The 21634-nt window shown below is 40.5% G+C and overlaps 1 protein-coding gene across 3 annotated transcripts; it reads right to left on the bottom strand.

Annotated features, from left to right (window-relative positions):
• Positions 1–1876: 1876 nt before the first annotated feature.
• Positions 1877–21524, bottom strand: LOC142102359 (SLAIN motif-containing protein-like). 3 transcript variants are annotated; one of them, XM_075187181.1, is made up of 9 exons: positions 21409–21524; positions 15692–16315; positions 14468–14607; positions 12656–12805; positions 10601–10741; positions 7542–7856; positions 4834–4971; positions 3969–4260; positions 1877–2880 (listed from the first exon to the last, which is right to left on the bottom strand). In XM_075187181.1, exons 2-9 carry the CDS (start codon positions 16300–16302, stop codon positions 2814–2816), a joined length of 1854 nt encoding a protein of 617 aa, XP_075043282.1. In that variant the 5' UTR covers positions 16303–16315; positions 21409–21524; the 3' UTR covers positions 1877–2813. The 3 variants fall into 3 exon arrangements, with proteins under 3 accessions (XP_075043282.1, XP_075043280.1, XP_075043281.1); XM_075187179.1 differs by lacking the exon at positions 21409–21524 and adding an exon at positions 21151–21396; XM_075187180.1 differs by lacking the exon at positions 12656–12805 and having other exon boundaries at positions 21409–21515.
• Between the last annotated feature and the right edge of the window lie 110 nt (positions 21525–21634).

Here is a 21634-nt window from a genome sequence, read left to right on the forward strand (position 1 = left end):
TTTACATTCGAAGCAGCAGAGTATGCCCATTTCCACCTGCGGATGTTTCAGTTAGAAATGTCAGAGACTCATCTGCCTCCTCTGTGGTGGTTGAATGCAGGCAACCTCAACAAGGACTGCTCCTTTTCACTCTTCTATTGGACCATAGTGTCAATGGATGCAAGTCTTCAAGGGTGGGGGAGCTGTGACCTTACATCTTTGTTTTCAGAAGCTTTGATCCTGCCTATACCCAACTCAAATGTATAAGTAATAGTATATCTGTTACTGTGACATCAAGACTATTGTACCAGGATAAATGAATGAGGTTTGTTTTTTTGTGCAAACAAATAAGCAAACCACACATTTGTTAAAAACATAATACAGCAGCGGTGGCTGAGCAATATCAAAGAGCAGATATGCAATGGTTATAACTCAAAACACTTTTTTTGTAGCTTAAAACAGAATATGAAATATATGCAACTGTCACAAAGGGTATTTTGTGGAGACACTTCGCAGGTGTCTGTTCCCCAATATGTTGAGTGCAATATACTGCACAAGTTGCCCCCCCCCCATCTGCAACCAGATGAATGCAGTGAAGCACATCGGTTGAACTATGTGTAAAATCTATTAATATGGGAGCTGTGGGCTACTGCTAAAATATGGACATGGGCTGTAAGTTCTTTGCAGTACCATCAATAAAACACTACTTATTTTGCAGCATCATTCAATTCTCTTGTAATACACTGCAACCTTTATATAAACATATACTGTATATAACCTCCACCTAGGTCTATCTAGAACAAGCTTAGCTTCCCTTTCATTCTGCTGTGTGCGTTAATTCCATTCATCCGTGTCTGAAGGAAAGTGATTTTCCCCGGGCTCTCTTCCAGGTATTGTCTCTAAATAGGAGACTATTAAAGAGCAGACAGCATAATGGGTTATATGACCAGAATGATCATCTCTGCCATCTGCTCTGATCATCCTGCATTACTCAGACTTCTACTGGTACTTCATAAACCACACACAAAAGTGAAGTACCTACCTCGCTCCTCTGGGAAACAGGGCAAATCCTATCCTTCACCGAGCAGCAGTAAGGCTACCTTACATATGTGTCTCAGCATAAAGATCTATTGATCTCTATTATACACACTTTCTTAGGCAGCTCTCATATTTAAATCTACTTTAATTCAAAACTGATCACAATAGGACAAGTCCTTCGGCTTGGTCCAAATACTACGCACATTTGCACGGTTTGTAAAAAAAAAAACCTGTGTGATAAAAATGTTATATTTCCACTAGGGTAGTAATGTAACATCACTGCGTGCCAAGGGTACCACCCCCTTTTATGATACACTAACTATTGTGTTCCGATTGGCTGCAGTAAACTTCCATCACACCGTCAGTGGTCTCTAGTTTTAAGGTTAAGACAGTCTGCCTCCTCCCCTCCCAAAGCGCCTTTTACTCTGCTTCACATTTATTCCTATTAAAAACCATATTTACAGCACTGTTAAATATGCTTGCGCTATATAAAAATAGTATTGGAAAAACCCCAGTGTTAGTCTATTTGAGTGCTGCTTACTTGTTCCTTATAAAGAAAAAAATACAACCCATTAAAAACATATCTACTTGTTTTCTTCTCTTTTTAGCACCCTTCTATACTAAAAGGGATTTCATAAAAAAAAAAAAAAAAAAAAAAAAAAAAAAAGTAAATACCACAAAAAAACAAAATTAAGGGGAAAATTAAAAAAAAAAAAAAAAAAAGTTTTTTTTTTTTAATTTAAAAATATATATTTTAAGAGGCATATTGGATTCCTACTCATAAAAGCCTGAAGTAAACTTGTGAGGCATAAAGTTGATTTTTTTTGTTTTTATAATGACAAAGAAAAGAATACCAGTCTAGATTTAGTCTATTTTATTTTTTTGTATTTACCGAGAGGTCGTCAAGCAAGATAATCAAAAGGAGACGTTCCACAAAAACAAAGTCTCTTCTACACACTGCAACTAATCAACTTCATATAACCACACAAATATTGTGCACCATCGTCATTTGTGACTTCTTCTAAACCGTTCGTACTGGCGAGGGATTTAATCTTCTAATCCTTGAGGCAGACTCTAAATCTCGCAACAATAGATCTATGTATATACATATATTCACTTTTTTTCTGAAGTCAATTCATCACGGACTTTAAAAATTGGCAGATGAAAAAATTGTCTCTGCTGCAAAGTAGAAAAAAATAAAAAGTAGAAAAAAAAAAAAAAAAAAAGAAATATGGGAAAATAAACAGAAAACTAGATATATATTAAAATGAAAAGACCATCAACATTACATATCTGTTTCTAACAATGGATTTCACATAATCTTCAGTAACAGACAGGGTACCACAACATACACATTGGAAACAGACATTTTGTAGGAAGAGGTTATGTTCATTAGTGATGTCACTAATGAACGGACAGGCTGCCTTCTAATGCATATTAATTAGCTCTGCCCACAAAATGGCTGCTTCCAGAGTGGGGAGGCGGCACTTTAATTTTAACAACAGCAATCGTGCAAAAAGGTCAGTGGTAACAAGTCTACATTTGTATCCTTCTATAACCAAATGGCTCAGTGTTTCGGTGCAAACAGGTGTATCCGCTACGACAAGCAACACAACACATTTTGGATTTTTCAATTCAAAGTCTGAAGAATGAAAAATTTGAAACGTAAAACGGTATTGAAAACACAAAATGGGTCTTCAAATCTGAAGAGCGGGAAAGATTCTCGTCTTCCCCCCCCTAAAATATTAACGTCCAGCCCGCTGGACTTGGGGAAATAGCCTCATCTTGGGGGTGAACTAGTAGCATCCATCTTTCCACGAGTCATCATTATCCAGTGTATGTGCCTTTGAGGAGTTAACAGATCTGTATATAAATGTTAAAAAATAATCCTTTTAGAAACAATAAAAAAAAACAAAAAAACACAAAACAAAAACAATAACTCTCAAACACTGAAGGCAACCAGACAGTCCAACCCCACTAACTCTGAATCCTAGCAGAGACCAAGTTCGCATTTTGTCTCTCGACAATGGGTGGAGGAGAAATAGAGTCAAATAGCTGTATGGTGAACTTAAAGTCTTTGTAGAATGTAAAACACCACCACTCAAATAAATGCAGTGAGCCAGTGACCATCACAAATGGAGTAGGGCTTATGGGCGTGTAGAAGTTAAGCTCTCCTGTATATTTACATGAATTACAGACAGCAAGCTTGCTACAAGTGATTTCCAGGAAAAAAGAGCTTATAAATTTTTCAAGATTCATTTTATTCTATATAGTACATTGTAACGTATACAACTTATAAAAAGAATCTAAAACAAAAATTTTAAATAAAACTTGCAGAAAGGATCAGCACGGTGGCTTAGTGGTTAGTACTTCTGCCTCTCAGCACTGGGGTCATGAGTTCGATTCCCAACCATGACCTTATCTGTGTGGTTTGTATGTTCTCCCCGTGTTTGCGTGGGTTTCCTCTGGGTGCTCCGGTTTCCTCCCACATTCCAAAAACATACTAGTAGGTTAATTGGCTGCTATCAAATTGACCCTAGTCTCTGTCTGCGTGTGTGTGTGTATGTTAGGGAATTTAGACTAAGCTCCAATGGGGCAGGGACTGATGCGAGTTCTCTGCACAGCGCTGCGGAATTAGTAGCGCTATATAATAGCGGATGATGAAGGATCAGTTACATTGCAGGCATTTTCTTTGTGAATCACTTAGATACTTCTAATAGTCAATGTTGATGTCACTGGACTAATATTAGGAGACACCAGTTCCAAGATAAATAATAGGCTGCGTTCTCATGAATAAGTACAGATATAGGATCTACTACCACTTCTGCCCCTGAGCTCTACGTCAGCGAGAGGTGCTGGTTTTGGTGGCACAAACCGGTCCCTCTCACAGGTAAGTCAGAGTGGGTGGGGTTAGTCTGTCATAGTCTGAGAAACAGATGATGACCACTCACCTCCTGGATGGCTGCATCATCTTACTTTTAGGAGCTGCAGGTGACGGAGGTTTTACACCTGAGTGTTTTATGGAGGGTGGGAAGTTACCGCTTCTAGAAGCCGCACCAGGAATCGCTGCAGCTAAACCAGCTGAAGGCTGCATTTTACGGATACCACTCGAACTGTTATAGCCAGATGATTTTACTGGTTGCCTGGAGTTCAGGAGGGAACTTGTGCTTAAACCTGCTTTGCTTGGCTGGCGGACAACTGCTGATTGGCTGGAGCTGTACCTCAGTTTATTTGGCGGGGTACCTACGACAACATGAATGTGTTACATCCGCACCTATATAAAAAGACACATACAATTCCTGCAACCCTAAAAAAAAAAAAAAAAAAAGTTGTAAAGTTGTAATATAAGATTACAGCCTTTGGCTGCTGGGAAACAACTGTCCCTGGCAATGCCCTAGCAGCTTGTAGCCACATCCTCATATTACCAGCATGATTTTCACAGCCCCAGCAACAAATTCATCTGTATCTGTCTGGTGATGTGGAACACGGAGGTGGTTATTCCCACACAAGGCCAAAGTGCAGCTATATCCATAGAACAGTCCTACACAGTGAATGTCTGCTTGCTATACATTTGCACTTGTAAATAATGCAATAATTAATTATCCTTTATCATTTATAGCTCTGTGGCTTGGAAGTAAATATTAATAGATCTGTCCACCTTACAGCATATAACTGACATCTAATGCAATTATATCTCAAAGCAGAGAATGTGAAATTCTTTATAAATATACAGATAACAATTTGGTATTTTTTGGAGAATGTGTTTTGCTAAAAACAGTTGCTTTGTAATTTTTACTATTTTGTTACAGAACGTACTGGCTGTCGGCTGTTGGATTCTGGTTAGTCGGCCGTTTGGTCCCTGAAGATCGGACTCCAAGCTGCGGCTGCTCCTCACGGCCTCCAAGGACCGTAAACTTGTTTTTGCAAGGTTCGGCATACTATGCCGCATGTCATCTAAAATGCACAAGGACAAATGTAGCTTGTTGGTTACGGACTCCAGCACAAACCAATAAAACTAAAACAGAAATAACAAATGCAGCACAAATATTTATCTATTTTTTTTGTAACAACTAAACCCATACAGTTGTCACTGCAGTACCCGCAGATAGACTTAACAGTGGACTATATAATGTAGAAGTCGGGCGTCCATTAAATCTAGGAGCCAGGGAAGATCTTTCTACGATCAACAGCTCATAGGCTCCCTGGTTGATGGTATTTATCCAGCCGTGGTGTCACGCTGTGACATTGTGTGACGCAGGGTGTCACATTCCCTTTTCCAGTCTTATAGTGGCCACACAGACAGATTACTTGTGGTGTGATTAGATAATTACAGGAGATTTAGTCTGCACACAAATCAAGTATACAAAAGCCACTGCTGTGACTAACATGCAACTAACATGCCTCCTCTCCTCCTGTTCTCCACCACCTTAACTCTGCTCTCCAGCTCCTTGTCTCTTCTGTGAGGCCCTTCTACACCTCTAGCTACCCCGCTGGGGCTCTCGCCTGTCATCTAGCTGTACTTTGAGCTTCTGAGTTACTGTGCTTTTTGTTAACTGTTCCGTGATGTCTCACCCTGTACTGTATTTCTGTCTGTCCCTGTACGGCGCTACGGATACCTAGTGGCGCCCTATAAATAAATAATAATAATAATAATAATAATAACTATAGATTAGTTATTGTAGGTAACATTGTATTTTAGATCGATTGTCTCAGCAGATCACCACCTTTTATATACTGTATAAATTCAGGTGTGCAAACTAAAATCACCCCCATCCTTGTATGTTATTTGCCTTCTATTTGGTTTATCCCACCAATCATCTACCCCCGCATTAACCAAGTAACTTATCTGTTTTCTAGAAGTTGCAATTTGTAATACATAGCAATATGTATGCAGCTTATTATATATAGGTTCACTATTGTATTTGTGTTACTAGTGGCACTGAAGCATACACCTGCATTTTAGTTGTATGTGACATTGGCACACAATCTATTACAAATGATTGCTCAGAAAGGAGACTGTCCGTTGCTGGAAAACAGTTACATTTCCAAGTGTGGACAGAGTAAAGCTAGGTACACACTACACGGTTTTCGTCCAGTAATCGGCTAAATCAGCCGACATACGACCGCTCGCTCAAAAGTCGGGTCAGTGTGTGCAGTGACACGATGGTCGAAAAGTCTGCCCAAATAGACGATTGTCGCCTCATTTAGTTGGTCGTACCGTTTAATATTTTCGTTCCAATCTCGTTTCCGCTGTGTAGTGTGTATAAACTTCCGACCGATCCACAACAGTGAGTACGAAATTACAGTCATTGCTCACAACATGGCTGTAAAAAGTCGCTAAAGGGACGTCCGCTCTTCCCTTTATCATCCTAAACAAGGCTAGTGTGTATGCAGTCCATGGACCGAGCGATCGGAACATCGATCGGCATAAAAAGTTGTTGGAAAATTCTGTAGTGTGTACCCAGCTTTACACTGATCATACTGGAGACATTTTCTGCACATGTTCAAACTCTCAGGTATATCATATCTAGATTTGTGGAATTGCTGCGTTCAGTTTGGGGCAAATTCAATGCAGTGCAAGTTGCCTCACACCTCATTTATGCACCTGGAGAGCTTCAATTCAATTCCAGGACCCATCGTGCAGGTCAAGTAGAAGACATAAAAGGAAACTTAAACCATCCCTACAGTCTCTAGTAGCAGTTTGCATAGCCAGTGTGAGAATAATCACCAATTCTGCATAGCAGTTGTAGTGACCGGTGTACAAATAGATCTCACCAATCCGTCAGATAAACTTGTCACCATGTGAGTGTAGACCGATCAGCAGTATCTCTTCCATGTGCACAGAGAAGTTGCAACCAGATCTGTCCATTAGGCAGCATCAGACTATATCCTTCATGTACTATCGCTGTTCATAGCACTTTCATCATCCTTCTGATTGTACAAGTTCTGTTTTAGGTCTCATATCACCTGCTTATCAGACTCTACAGACATTACTTATCTTTCTAGGAGTGGATATATAGAATTGCGGCTTTCAACTAATCAGTGACAGAATTAGTCCAATTGTTTTAGGGTTGTGAATGCTTCTTTATGATACAGAGATTTGGTTACGTTTAATAATATCAAATAAATCTTTATATCAAACTGCACTCTTTCAGACATCTCCTGTATCTATAGTGTTCTTTATGGCTCAGTGTAAATCAATAAGCGCAGCATTTTTTAAATTTTATACCTTTATAGGCTGCAAGCACAACTTCCTGAATAGCAAATATTCATTACTCTTTTCTTGACAAGAGTCTTAATTGAATGTCCACATATTCCTTGTTACTTATTTTCCATGTGTACTACAATCATTGCTCCCGAATGTTATTTGGAGTATAGTTTGTCATTGTACCCCTTTAAGATTTTAACCAATAGAAATTTCACTTCCAAAATGGAGTAAATAGATCCAGTTACATCATTATTTTCAAAATAAGCCTCATTTAATGCACATAATAGGGTAATGGAATATTGGATATACAGTTTACCTTCACAACCTGGGTACTTCATCCGCTCTTGCACAGGATTTTGCATAGATCTACGAGGAGGTCTTATGCGGGAAGCGGCTGACCTGCCATCACCTGTGGCTGACGGCGACTGACATCGAGGTGAACTGAGAGGGGAAGGAGAATACCGGTGGGTACTACGGAAGGACAGAGAACAGTCACAGTCGTCATCATCCTCCAGACTGTAAGTGTCAAACTCTTGATCGCTGAAGGTCCCTCTTCTGAGAGAATGGAGGGAGGCGCTAGAACTGCGCCTAGAGACAGACGCCGAACTGGAGGCATAGTCTTGCCGGAGACCTGAAAAATTACAATCGGCTTAGCCACAAAATTTCAATGAATCTACAAACGAAAAAGGAAAAACAAAAAGCATTTATTTGAAACGCTGAAAAGGCAAAAGTATGTCAGATATAGATCCATATGTCCACTAGTCTGTACAGATCATAATTTCTATTATGTAAAATGCAACAAAGCAATGACTCAGACCTAAGTAGCCTTGGGATGGTGACCAGTGATCCCTCTTTCCTGTTCCTCCCAGCATGATGCTGAATGGAGAACCTATATCCTTCCCTACCCATGCGCAATGTTAAAGATCCATAAATCACAAGTCACCTTTCTATATAAACTACTACTAACAATCATTAATTGATATCTAGTTTTTGTCAAGTTCTAGTAGATTTTATATATTTCACATCGATTTCCCTTTGGTATACAGTAAGCACATAGCAAGAAATGTGTTTACCCCTAAAGCTTTTCACACGTAGTTATCAAACCTTCTGAAAGGGAAAAGTGGAGGCGTTGCTCATAGCAACCAGATTCTAGCCGTCATCTAGTGCATTTTAGAAAGTGATAGCTACAATTGGTTGCTATGGGCAACACCTCCACTTGTCCCCTTTTAGAAGGTTTGATAACTGCACCCCTTAATCGTTTCATTGCATGTCTGTCATGTACTTGTTATGTGCACCTCATTTGTGTTCTATGCTATATTCTTTGATATTAAGTAAACCCACTCCAGCCCAACCACTCTTCTGTCATCATCTCAGTACTGCTTCCATGACAGAACAAACATTTTTAACACTTCTTATACAGATTCTTGCACTATATATTTATTTGGGGTAGTCCAAAAGTTACAAAGTAACTACTAAGTATACTATTTACAAAATATGGTCTCAGGAGATTTGTTATTTGCATCTCTAAAGCAACTAGAAAAATACCTTAATAGTCTGTTAAAACGCTATTTATAGGGGCATATTCAATTGTCAGCGGAAACGCCGAAAATCTCATGGTGCGTGCACTATTAGTGCACGTAAAAACCATTATTACGGTAGTTTTCTCGCTGGATTTCAGCTCGCAGCTCCCTGAGCCACAAGCTGAAATCCAGCTTACTATTACCGTAATAACGGTAATAGAATATCCCGCTGAGTAAAAACTAACAATTGAATATGCCCCATTGTGTCCTTCTAGGAATTACAAGTGTATACAATGACCTTATCTCAAACATGATCCATTCTGGATAAGCTCCTGGAACTTTTACATATAGGTTTTCAAATGATATTAGTAGCTACTTTATGTGAGACCACTTATGCTAAAATACATCATTTTTGATGTAATAAGTGGAACAGATAGTAGCAGGAGGCTTATAAATTCGGAAATTGATTCAAAACAAAAACAATTCCTGACACTGTATTTTTTAGTTTGTTTGTTTTTTTTTTTCCAATAAAGGAGCTTCTGCCTTATTTTTAGGAAGAAGAAAAAAATAAATGGAGGTGGATTAATACCAACGCTGCAGTTGGTATCACTGGGATAATATACTTCAGGTATATTATCCCACCGATATACAGGCTCTGAAATGTGAGCAGTTTCAGGGGATCTCTCTAAACAAAAGCTGCAGACATGGGAGGAAAGTTTATTTTCAGGAAGGAAGTCACTAAATAGTCAGACTAAGATGGGTAAATGTAACACGGGGCCTAGGTATAGCAGCCATAACAGTTCTATTCCAAAGATACATAGGACAGCAAGCTGAGAGATGGGAGAGTCCACAGCAGATTCATAGATCAGCACAAATTTACCCTGGGATCAAAAACATTGTACACATCAGTACACACTTTATAATGACACTTATCTAGGAGCCAGGCTTTTATTTCACTTCATCAGCTCCTCAAAAAGGGACCTTTGTGGACAAGTCCTCCTGTGTTAGATTTGGCTGCTGCTTCTGCTCAGGGGGAGAGAGGGGGGGCAGAGCTTTTGTTCAAGGACAGTTATGATACCCCCCCCTTCCCCAAAGAAAAAAATAAAACAAATGACTACTGTACATGAACAGGGTGTGTTATTACTCCAGCTACAGATGTCAGTTCTTGGATGTGTTCAAACTAAATTGGTAGAAAAATGTGACTATTCGCTAGAATTTCTGAAAAAAAAACAAAAAAAAACGACAAGACAAAAAAAAAATGGTTCATCCATGTTTTGATCTTAAATGGATATATTTTAACATTTTTTAATGGCAAACCTGAACACAGTAGTGTTTGCATTTAGAACAAAAAATTAAATCTTTATTCTAAGGGGCATATTCAATTCCGATCCGATCTACTGCCGGTAATACGGTACCGCAATAACGCCTATGGGCTGCGAACGAAAATCCACGTTATTGCGGTACCGCGGATTAGGTTCACGGCTGTTCCGGCGCGATCCAGCGGATCGGGATCGGAATTTAATATGCCCCTAAGAGTCTTTAAATAGGTTTATTTCTAAATTTAAAGTAAACCCCAAATTCAAATCAACGGGTCTATTGGCAAACACATCCGTCGCCAACAGGTGTCATTTGATCGAACTTTGAGTATCTCTAACCCCAGCATAAAGAGCGAATTACATAAGGAAAAGGAGATAGCAAATCCAATAAAAGTATAAAAGTGTGGCTTGTATAAAATAAAGTAGGTGTGGGCATTGTGTGTACCATAGGCTGGTAGATCAGGCGGCCATTAGCTACACACCACCTCTAAAGAGACACAAGACGCATTATAGTAAGAGAACCATTTGTGTTCTCTTACTTTCCTCCTGAAGTCGGGCCATAACTTGAACGTCGGTCAGGTCTTGAAGCTTGTATCCCATAGATATGGAGTCATCTGATGTGCTCAATTCACTGTCCACAGAAGACTGAGAGCTGAGTGCAGAATGGACACTCAAGTAACCTTAAAGAAACAGACAAATTGAAAAGGACTTAAACACATAACAATTAATAAAGACCGTTGCATGGGTCAGTTGCATTGGCCCTTTCCCCTAAAACATTACTTGGTGTGCTAGGACAAGACTAACTCAAAAAGGGAAATGAAAAATTAAACACACCACACATGGATCACTCAACCAGATTCAGTAAGTGTGTTCTCGTTTTTATTTGTGCCAGCATTAGGCCAACTGAAGTGTTAGTTCTGTCTAATGCCAGCCAAACACACTGCATGTCATAGCCCGATATTACAGCAACAGTGGGCAAAAAACAACTGTGATGCCCGATAATGATCCAATTTTGATCAGATTATTGGATCAGTTGATTCATGCAGCAGGAAGACTACTAGAAGCCGACGCCACCAGCCATGTGTGTAGTATTGTTCTAACCAGGGCAGTAATGGCAGAAGTGATCCAGGTACTTGGCTCTTTCAGGTAGAATTAAACAACCGTCCTATGCACCCACCAAGCAGAAAAGAAAAGGCTAAAAAAATAAAAAAAAGAAAAACAACAAAATCGTGGACAAGCAGATTATCCATTGAATGTATAGGGTGGGAGAAGAGTTAAAAGTTATTCAATTCTTTAACACGGTGCGGTAAACTGTCAAATCGCCATGTTTATCTTGCACCTATATTATGCTTCTCATTAATGTATAACATGGAAAAGATGAATTTGTTTTTACAAAAAGCATGTTAAAAAAAAAAAAAAAAAAAAAAAAAAGGGCTGTATGTAGATATAATAAAATAGAAGGTTGTGTAATGAAATACAAGTATATGCCAATGCATTTTTTATTCTAGATGGCCGCGTTAAACCCTCCCAGCCCTTAAAAGTTTGTATGCACCAATGGTTAACGATTTTTAACGCTGCGTTAAGTAAAAACATCTGCAAATTCATGTCCAAACCCGCGCGGATTGTTTTACATTTTTTTTAAGGCAGCGTAAAGAAAAAAAAAAAAAAATTCTGCGGAGAATTTAATTCCCCTTTTAGTGTAGAACTGGCCTAAAGGGGAAGACTTTGGCATGAGTTGGTCCGCTTAACATCTATTGCAATATGTGGAATCAACACTACCTGTTTTTAACAGAGTACAGTTGGAAGTAGCTAGAATAGCAATAATAAGGACTTTGGTGAGTACAAAGGATCAATGCCTTTTTTTCCGATACACTCATGTATTCCTATGCAGCTCTTCTACCTTTGATACACTAATGTTATATACGTGATTGTTATTGTGATTATAGTGGAACTGGACATGGTCCCTGTCACACAGCCTATAACAGGAAATATAGGTCTGTAACCAGATTATCTCCATGCTGGCCAGGAGAAGGAGGAGAGGTGGTTGTACATCGGTCAATCTTTACTAGAACGGTCAGATAACAAACTAGATGACTAGCATTATGTGGCGTGGAACACACTGTGGGTTGGGAAATAATTAAACACACATTTCAATCAAATCCAATCCTATTAAAGTTTGAAACAATTGCCAACGTATTTTGCCAAACCTTAAAGCTAAACCAAACCCACAAACATAAGTTTTTCGATGAAAATTCTTTGTTCGGTTCACATGAAAGCTTAACAGAAAAATCCTGGAACATTATTACCTCGTGCAACAGAGCAAACTGCAGTACGACTGACAAAAACAAAGTAAATAAAAACTGACATGTTAAACAAGTCAAAGTGTACAGTAAACCACACAGTCAACATTACCAGCGTTGCAGTAACAGAGAGAAGCCAAGCCACATGGAGGAGGAATATTAAACACAAACCCTCTGCTTTCATACAATTTTAAATCAAAAGGATTTATAATAATGTTGTAATCATCAACACAATTAGGCTTTACTCATTAGGAAACATGCCATTCACATTCTGCATGACAGGACATGCCATACCTGAGCTGCCACAGGTTAGTAGTGGTTTGTTAGTGGATTTGAGGCACCCCGGTGAGTTTAGGGTATTGCTACAACAGCTGCTCTCATTGTTGCCGTTATGCGCACTTGGCGACGCCAGCGGGCTGCAGTACAGGCTTTTCCATCTACTTGCTACAATGACAATTTAAAAGCATTTCCAGGTTAGTTGAAATAAAAGATCAGATAGAGAAGATGCAAACACTATTACAGATCACGCAGTTATGTGCTATGGAAATGTCCCGTGGGGAGAGATTTGAATAGGAACAATGCTTACCTTGTGCAGCCTGAAATTACTGCAAAGAAAGGAGGTTGGCAAAGTTGTATCAGGTATGTAAAATAATACTTACACAGAAGTAAGGTGTGAATGAGATTTCACTAACAAATAGGGGGAACAGGAATACAGCAATAGAATGTGCAATAAATGGAAAACAACATGTACAGTTTCAGCCCTGGTCATGTAGGCCCTAGGTGAACAGTTTTCAAAGTTAACAAGTGTCCAGGACAGCTACAATAGGTAGTTCTTCAGTGGAGCCAACCACAGACAGATTACCATATGGTTACCAGTCCCCCACATCCGCCAGCATGCAGACGATTGAGTTATTGGACACTGCATATTGAATGCTACTGACGTTAGGACGGGTGGGTGCAATGTGTGGCGGATGCTTGGATTGTTTGTGGCTCCCATCAGCTTCTGCATACAGTATGCACCAAAAGCTGGCAACCTGCCAGCCTGGCTCGGCCGGGAACTAAATACTGATAAGGGTGGTAGTCCCTGGAATGGAGGCGAAGTAACGCTTGCTAAATAGCTGGGACTGTACAAAAGTGGGGAACCCTATTGTCTGAAGAGCATGTGACATTATACATCTATATGTTCACGTCAGTGACAGTTTTTTTTTTTTTTAACTGGATCTTGTTAACTTATTTGAAATCTGAATCTGCAAGTTGTTTCCAGTTACCAAGCATGTGCTGCCTCCACCAATCAAATCACAGGAGACAGACAGAGCTCTGGGGGAAAGAAAGTCCTGGATTTAGCCACTATTTAAAATCCACTGACCAGGACTGCTGGCATCATGGTCTGCTAATATATGAAGTGTGCAATCAGTAGCCAGAGTGTTAGTGTGACAAAGATATAAACATTTATGATAAAGTAAAGGTAGCCCAACCATTATGCAGGCCATCACATTTGCATGTTTTACAATTACTCAGTAGCTTTTCAAACAAACAGTGCTAGAAGCCTGTACATCTGTATAAAGTATACTGCACATAACATCCCTGGACTCAACTGTTACTAGCAAGTTATGTTTCGAGGTCTTCCTTAATCCAAATCCCGTTACCCTGCACCATGCATTAATAGTTAACACATTATAATATTCTTCATTTACAAAGCACCCTTATTTTGCACAGTGATGTACAATCAGAAGATAGGGATACAAACTATGTGCAATGATATTAAAACAGGTAAATTTGGTCTAAAAAAAAATAAAATATTGATTATAGGGGAGAGGTATAGGGAGAGCGAAGTCTTCAGTGAGCATTTAAAGATTCTGAAGTTTGAGGTGTAGGATATTATGTGATAGGATGTTCCAGAGAGGGAACATGAGAGGTCTTGCAGCAATGAGTGAGATGAGGTTACATGAAAGACAACATTAAATAGTAACAAATATAACCCAATGCAGAAATTTCATGTTGGACGCTTTATTTTGGAGAACTAATCCCTCGCCAACAGCTCATTTTGAACAGTTTGTCTACATTCTAACGGAGTAAACCTAAAGAATAGTTTAAAACGTTACCGACCTTGATCGAGTTTGCCGATTAGTGTTCGACAGGCAGCCTCCGTCTCCGGGCTATGGTGGTCCAACACTTGTCTGCACCATTTTAAGGGAGAATCTGGTTTCATCTCTGCGATTTCCAGCTTCTTTGGCGAGACATAAAGCCTTAAAATAAAAATGTTTGCGTTATAAATCATCTGATTACAAAAGGTATGAAAATGCAAATCTAATTTAACTACTCAACTATTATTCCCAGCATATCAAGCTGCACGACAGCTGGTTCGCCAATTAAAGCTGACATCTGGTCAACAACAACTAGAGCCATTACCATCTACAGCTACGTCCCTACCCAAGTGGCATCGCTGGTTAGATAACTCAGAGTTTAACTGTACCTAAATAGGCAGAAATTGAAATAGCCCTCTTCAGTGAGACAGTATGGTCTGCAGGGAGCACCTAATCAACAATACAAATTTGTCAAGGATTTTTTTTCTGCAAAATAGACCCCTTAGGTCTTTTACATTTAATTCCAATACAAATTGGCAAAAAAAAAAAAAAAAAAAAAAAAAAAGGAGGCCATTCCCTTTAATTATGTAAGAATAGGGACATGCAAAGCAATCACACCACAAGTTCTACATTGTACAGCTGAGACATTACACAGCACTGTACATTAAGACTATTTTTTTGAAAAAAATTTTTATTTCACATTCCAGAACTCAAAATCCAAAATCCAACAAAAACTGAAACTAAAAAACAGCTGTTACCTACACGACTGCTCAAGTACATTCATCTGTACTTTCAACATAAAATCTGGGTCAAGAGATGTTTATCCCTTTTATATTAGAGAACATGGTTTAAATATTTCAACGCAGCAAATTGTTTCTGCATAACTGGAGACTTCACAGCAGCTACAAAGTTGCACAAAATAGAACTGGCAGCAGCAAGACTAGATATAACAATATTCTTTGGAAAGCAGTAAACAAACCCCCTTTGTGCATTTAATTTGCCAAATATTTGTGTGAAATTGATCTGCTCTTAACCGGTTGCTAAAATTTAGCCCAGTAAAATGAACAGGCAGAAGGATCATAACTGTTAAAAAAAAAAATCATATGTGAGCTTATACAGCACATACCAATAATGTTAATGTACAACTAGAATATAATGGTGCAAACATTCCAATAAAACAAACAGGCAGCTTCCTACACAAAGCTTTCAGCTAAAAATGCAATCGTCCTTCTGTTAAAGCACTTACCAGCAGTCTTCCTCATCCTCGCTGCAAGAGTCTAGTTCCAGCACGTCAACCTCGTCGAGGGCAGTTTCGTCCAAGAGATCCACGAGATCTCCACTGGAGCCAAGCTGAGACATTTTGCGCATGCCCTCCTCTAGCTCAGCTATCCCACTGACATCCAGACTAAAGAAGGAACTGTCGTCTGTGTCACTGTGACTTCCTCCTTTACCGGCAGGCTTGGAGTCAGAACACACCTTCTCATACTGCCCTGGCGAGTCCATCCTTAATCGGGGAATGTTTTCTTTCTCAGAGTGAATTTCCTCTAGTTTAGTGTGGAGGTTCGGGATTATTTCCACGTCCCCTTTCTCGGGTTGGATGTTCATGCTATTCATGACACCTGTACAGTTTAACGTAGACAGGCGATTGTCAATGGCGGAATCATTGGTGGTCTGGGGGTTCTTCTTTATCCTTAACTGCTGGTTCTGAATTTCAAGTCTTCTGACCAATTCCTGCAGCTTGTGGACTTCTTTTAGGTCAGGACTACACTCAGGTTCAGTATCTCCATCCATACTGCTGTCATCAGCCATTAACATACGATCATGCTGAATGCCAGGGGAACTTCCTGGGACCACCATTGTCAAAAGGGTACTGCAAAAAATAAAAATAAATATTGTTACTATTTATAAAAGAGCCTTTATGAATCACATGCAAGAGCTTGCCAACAGTGTAGCAGAAAATGAAGTATGGACGAAGAAGATTTAAGCAATCACAAGTGCTAGAGACATTTTTGTAAAAAGCAGTAGAATTAATTTTCTTATTGGGTACCTCCTTGTTGGAACCACGAGAGTAAAAAAAACATATACCGTTGAGTAATGTGGAAGCTGGCGTCTATCAGCTTAGAAATACATTTTATTTTACAGAGCGTTAACTCTGCTAAACATTGCAGGCAATTAACAAAAAGTCCATTAATTTACATTATTTTTTTTGACCATCGTCGTCAAATAGGCTTTTAGAACATGTGTCCGGTACCTAAAATAAACGTGACGTGCATGAGGCCTTATGCCAGTGTTTGTTAACCTGTGACACGCCAGATGTTGTGAAACTACAAGTCCCAGCATGCTTTGCCAATATATAGCAGCTTATTGCTAGAAGGGTATGCTGGGACTTGTATTTTCACAACACTGCCCTATGCAATGCAAAAAGCACCATGGATGGGAGACGGTATATCTTATGTTCATGTTGCTTCAAGCGTACCGTAGCAGAACTGTGTGTACTGTACCAGCATGTCTATAGGGATGTAAGATCCTTATGGGACCCTTCATCTCCCATTGATAGAATAAGCTACAAAAAACAAACACAGACTTATGTTGGGCAAGAAGAAAGCACATCCCAATTATAAGCCTTTGCACACACCTATGGTAGTTTCTAATAATCCTTTCAGCTTATAGTAAAGTTTCTGAAGCCTTATCCGCAAAAGCAGAGTAATGAGCTCATACTTCCCTGTATTTGTAAAGATAGTTAAATACAGTAAAAAATATATTTAAAAAAAAAAAAAAGTAATAAAAGTGGTGATAAGTTCACCATCTGCAATAACATGTTGATCCTGTCAAATATCCACTTAGTATTTCCTATTGTTTGCGGAAGGCTAGGGTGTGCACGGAACAACCTCTGGCAAGCAGAGAAACTAACGCCTTGTGCACAGTATAAACAATCACATAAGCACACATGGAAAAGTTACATTAAACAGAAAAGCTCCCTGCTGAGCAGTACACAGCACGCCGCAATTAACACCTTCTACCTCAAGAAGTGAAGAGGTTCTGCAGAGGGAATACCCGACATCCTTCAATATGGGACTGTACAGTTTCCTTTCATATAAGCCACCATAAGCGTACCATAACATTCCCACTACTCAGACCACCAGAGTTCCCTATTTTGACTACCTCAATGCTTTAGCTGTGCCCAAGTATAGTACTATCAGATAAGAAAGAATACTTGGGGCTAGATTTACTAAGCTGCGGGTTTGCAAAAGTGGGGATGTTGCCTATAGCAACCAATCAGATTCTAGCTTTCATTTATTTAGTACTTTCTTCAAAATGACAGAATGTGATTGGTTGCTATAGGCAACATTCCCACTTTTTCAAACCCACAGCTTAGTAAATCTAGCCCTTGGTTGTAAATGTATTGTAAATGTATTTTTTTTTATAATACTTGAAACATATATAAAAAAAAGAAAGTGTGTGAATATATATATATATATATATATATATATATATATATATATATATATATATATATATATATATATATTTATTTTTTGCAAAGCGCTACGAAATCTGCTTGCGCTATATAAATGTTGATAGATTTATTAATTTTTTTTTGGGGGGGGGACCTACAAAATAAAATACAAACTGAACAGTTCTGACACTAACTTACACTAAGGTACTAGCTTGAAGACAATGATTTGCTTTGCAAAGCATACATGCACACATTGCTCACCAGAGGAAACCACAGACATAGCCAACTAGCAAAATCATATTAGGCAGAGGAAAAATTATATTACTTCAGTGCGGTAATACTTGAAACTATGTCAACTACACAATCATAGCAAATTACAAGGAGTCAATGGCATAAACTCATTATAGAGAAGGTCTAGATGAAGCAAGCAATAAATGTATATTACATACTGTATATGATAAGGTTGTACACACTAGTTTCACCATATGTAGAATGGGCAATTATAACTGATCTCAATCTTATTTATACAGTGTAGTCATAACATAGCAGCTGTAGAACACAGATGACAATTAGAATTTTTTTTCTGGAAAATGGGGCTATAAAGCAGCCTCTAAGAAAGGCACAAACTCAGGTATGGCACTAATTCACTGGACACACACTGCCATTCTAATGTAGCAATAATGTGTACAACAATCTATGCCTTCTCAAACATGCTGTCAAACACAAATATACTCTAGGTATGGGAAAAGGTAGAAAAAAAAAAAACAAACAAGGTTTTTTTCTTCCAGCAACTAAATCCTTATGTGGAACCCAATATACGCTAGATCACCATTTTTTGGAAGACAAAATAAAGACCATTAGGAGTCTTATTTAATATCATGGTGTAATGTGCACAAATGTGTTGCAACTCATAGCAACAAAGACGACCGTTGTTTTCATTTTCTATACCACACCACACAAATGTCAGATACTGGCTGGTTGGTAGGGCACACGATCACACTGCCCCATGTTATTAAATAAGTCTAGAAGTGCTTTTTTTATTATTATTATTATTATTATTATTATTATTAATTAAAAAAAATAAAAAATCAAATCAGCTAACATCCACTTTGTCTTTGAAGTTTAGTCTGTAAATTATCAAGCTGCAGGTTTGAAAAAGTGGAGGTGTTGCCTATAGCAACCAGATTCCAGTTAATTATTTAGTACATTCTACAAAATGACAGCTAGAACCCGATTGGTTGTTATAGGCACCTTTTTCAAACCCGCGGATTGATAAATTTACCCCTAGCACTGATGTGGCTTGTTCTCACTGGGAAAACGTACAAAAAAATACATGTAAAACCCAATGCACACTTTATATGCATTTTTTTTAAATGCGGCATTATAAAATGTTAAACTTTGCATTGAAACTTTAGCATGCAATGGTGGAAACAATCATGTAATAAATCAGTCATATTGTTAATGAGCTTTTCAGGAGTTTGTTAACAGATGAAACGCACATTAACAACTTATCAGTGTGAACACAGCAGTGCAATGATATTGACCAAACACGATGGAGGTCCCTAGGCAGCACTAACCAGTGATCTAGGCTTTTGTCACACACAGGATACATTTGTAGACTTTGCATATTTGGAACCTAGGGATTATATTGCACTAAGTCTGCAAAATCAAGATGAAAAATCAAATGACCAGGAACAGTCCCCAAATTGTAGACACTAAATGCATTAATCGCTAATGAATAAACAGAATGGTGGTTTCAAGCACTGCACAAGGTAGATGTGGTAAATGGCAATGGTGGGTGTCTTAGGGCGATAAGGACTGGTACCTGCTGGCCACAACAAGTGGGCCAGATGGTATTACCCTTGAAAGGTGCAGGTCATAGAAGTACCCATAACGAAGGGCATCCAAGCATTGCACTTACTGGTCATCCTCTAACATTATGTCTGAAAAAAGGGTTTCCTAGCATTTGGTATTGTCCCTGCAGGGTGGAGGTCCAACCAGTGCCCTGTGGACGTATTGTCCCTGCAGGGTGGAGGTCCTACCAGTGCCCTGTGGATGTATTGTCCCTGCAGGGTGGAGGTCCTACCAGTGCCCTGTGGATGTATTGTCCCTGCAGGGTGGAGGTCCTACCAGTGCCCTGTGGATGCATTGTCCCTGCAGGGTGGAGGTCCTACCAGTGCCCTGGATGTATTGTCCCTGCAGGGTGGAGGTCCTACCAGTGCCCTGTGGATGTATTGTCCCTGCAGGGTGGAGGTCCTACCAGTGCCCTGTGGATGTATTGTCCCTGCAGGGTGGAGGTCCTACCAGTACCCTGGATGAATTGTCCCTGCAGGGTGGAGGTCTTACCAGTGCCCTCTGGATGTATTGTCCCTGCAGGGTGGAGGTCCTACCAGTGCCCTGTGGATGTATTGTCCCTGCAGGGTGGAGGTCCTACCAGTGCCCTGTGGATGTATTGTCCCTGCAGGGTGGAGGTCCTACCAGTGCCCTGTGGATGTATTGTCCCTGCAGGGTGGAGGTCCTACCAGTGCCCTGTGGATGTATTGTCCCTGCAGGGTGGAGGTCCTACCAGTGCCCTGTGGATGTATTGTCCCTGCGGGTGGAGGTCCTACCAGTGCCCTGTGGATGTATTGTCCCTGCAGGGTGCAGGTCCTACCAGTGCCCTGTGGATGTATTGTCCCTGCAGGGTGCAGGTCCTACCAGTGCCCTGTGGATGTATTGTCCCTGCAGGGTGGAGGTCCTACCAGTGCCCTGTGGATGTATTGTCCCTGCAGGGTGGAGGTCCTACCAGTGCCCTGTGGATGTATTGTCCCTGCAGGGTGGAGGTCCTACCAGTGCCCTGTGGATGTATTGTCCCTGCAGGGTGGAGGTCCTACCAGTGCCCTGTGGATGTATTGTCCCTGCAGGGTGGAGGTCCTACCAGTGCCCTGTGGATGTATTGTCCCTGCAGGGTGGTGATCCTATCAGTGCCCAGTGGATGTATTGTCCCTGCAGGGTGAAGGTCCTACCAGTGGATGTATTGTCCCTGCAGGGTGGAGGTACTACCAGTGCCCTGTGGATGTATTGTCCCTGCAGGGTGGAGGTCCTACCAGTGCCCTGTGGATGTATTGTCCCTGCAGGGTGGAGGTCCTACCTGTGGATGTATTGTCCCTGCAGGGTGGAGGTCCTACCTGTGGATGTATTGTCCCTGCAGGGTGGAGGTCCTACCAGTGCCCTGTGGATGCATTGTCCTTGCAGGGTGGAGATCTTACCAGTGCACTTGCTGGCATTGTCCCTTGCGGGTGGTACAGCCCTCACGTTACCCCGCCGTAGACAATGGACGGGGAAGGCCTCGCTCTCGGGACAGAACACCGCCTCACACTGAACAAAAGCGCACGGCTCGACCTCTCCGATCATCGCCCTCCGTGAGCACATAGAGGCTCATTCCTTCCACCATTCTACCTCGGTGTGTCCTACCATACCGATCCCCCCCTCCACCCAACGGACCTGTCACCGGGCGCGCTCCTTACCTCGCTATCAGCACAGCTGCAGCATCCCACGGGAGCGCGCACTCATCACCCGAGAGCGGCAGCTGAGCCGAGCAGTTCACCGCGAGCGGAGAGAGGCGGGGCGTGGCCTGAGCACAGCCACAGAGAAGGGAGAAACGGGGCGTGCTCAGAGCTCAGACATAGAGGAGAGGGAAGGGGCGTTCCCGGAGCCCAGCACTCGCGGGAAGGGAAGGGCGGGGCCTACTCA

This window comes from Mixophyes fleayi, chromosome 9 (assembly GCF_038048845.1).
Source record: "Mixophyes fleayi isolate aMixFle1 chromosome 9, aMixFle1.hap1, whole genome shotgun sequence".
NCBI classification, from domain to species: domain Eukaryota; kingdom Metazoa; phylum Chordata; class Amphibia; order Anura; family Limnodynastidae; genus Mixophyes; species Mixophyes fleayi.

Coding starts and splice junctions, on each gene's coding strand:
- LOC142102359 (XM_075187181.1), bottom strand. CDS start 16,302: ATGGTGGTCCCAGGAAGTTCCCCTGGCATTCAGCATGATCGTATGTTA. Junction 12,806..14,467: donor AATCGGCAAACTCGATCAAG/GTCGGTAACGTT, acceptor TTGTCATTGTAG/CAAGTAGATGGAAAAGCCTG. Junction 4,972..7,541: donor GAAGTACCCAGGTTGTGAAG/GTAAACTGTATA, acceptor TGTGCATTTTAG/ATGACATGCGGCATAGTATG.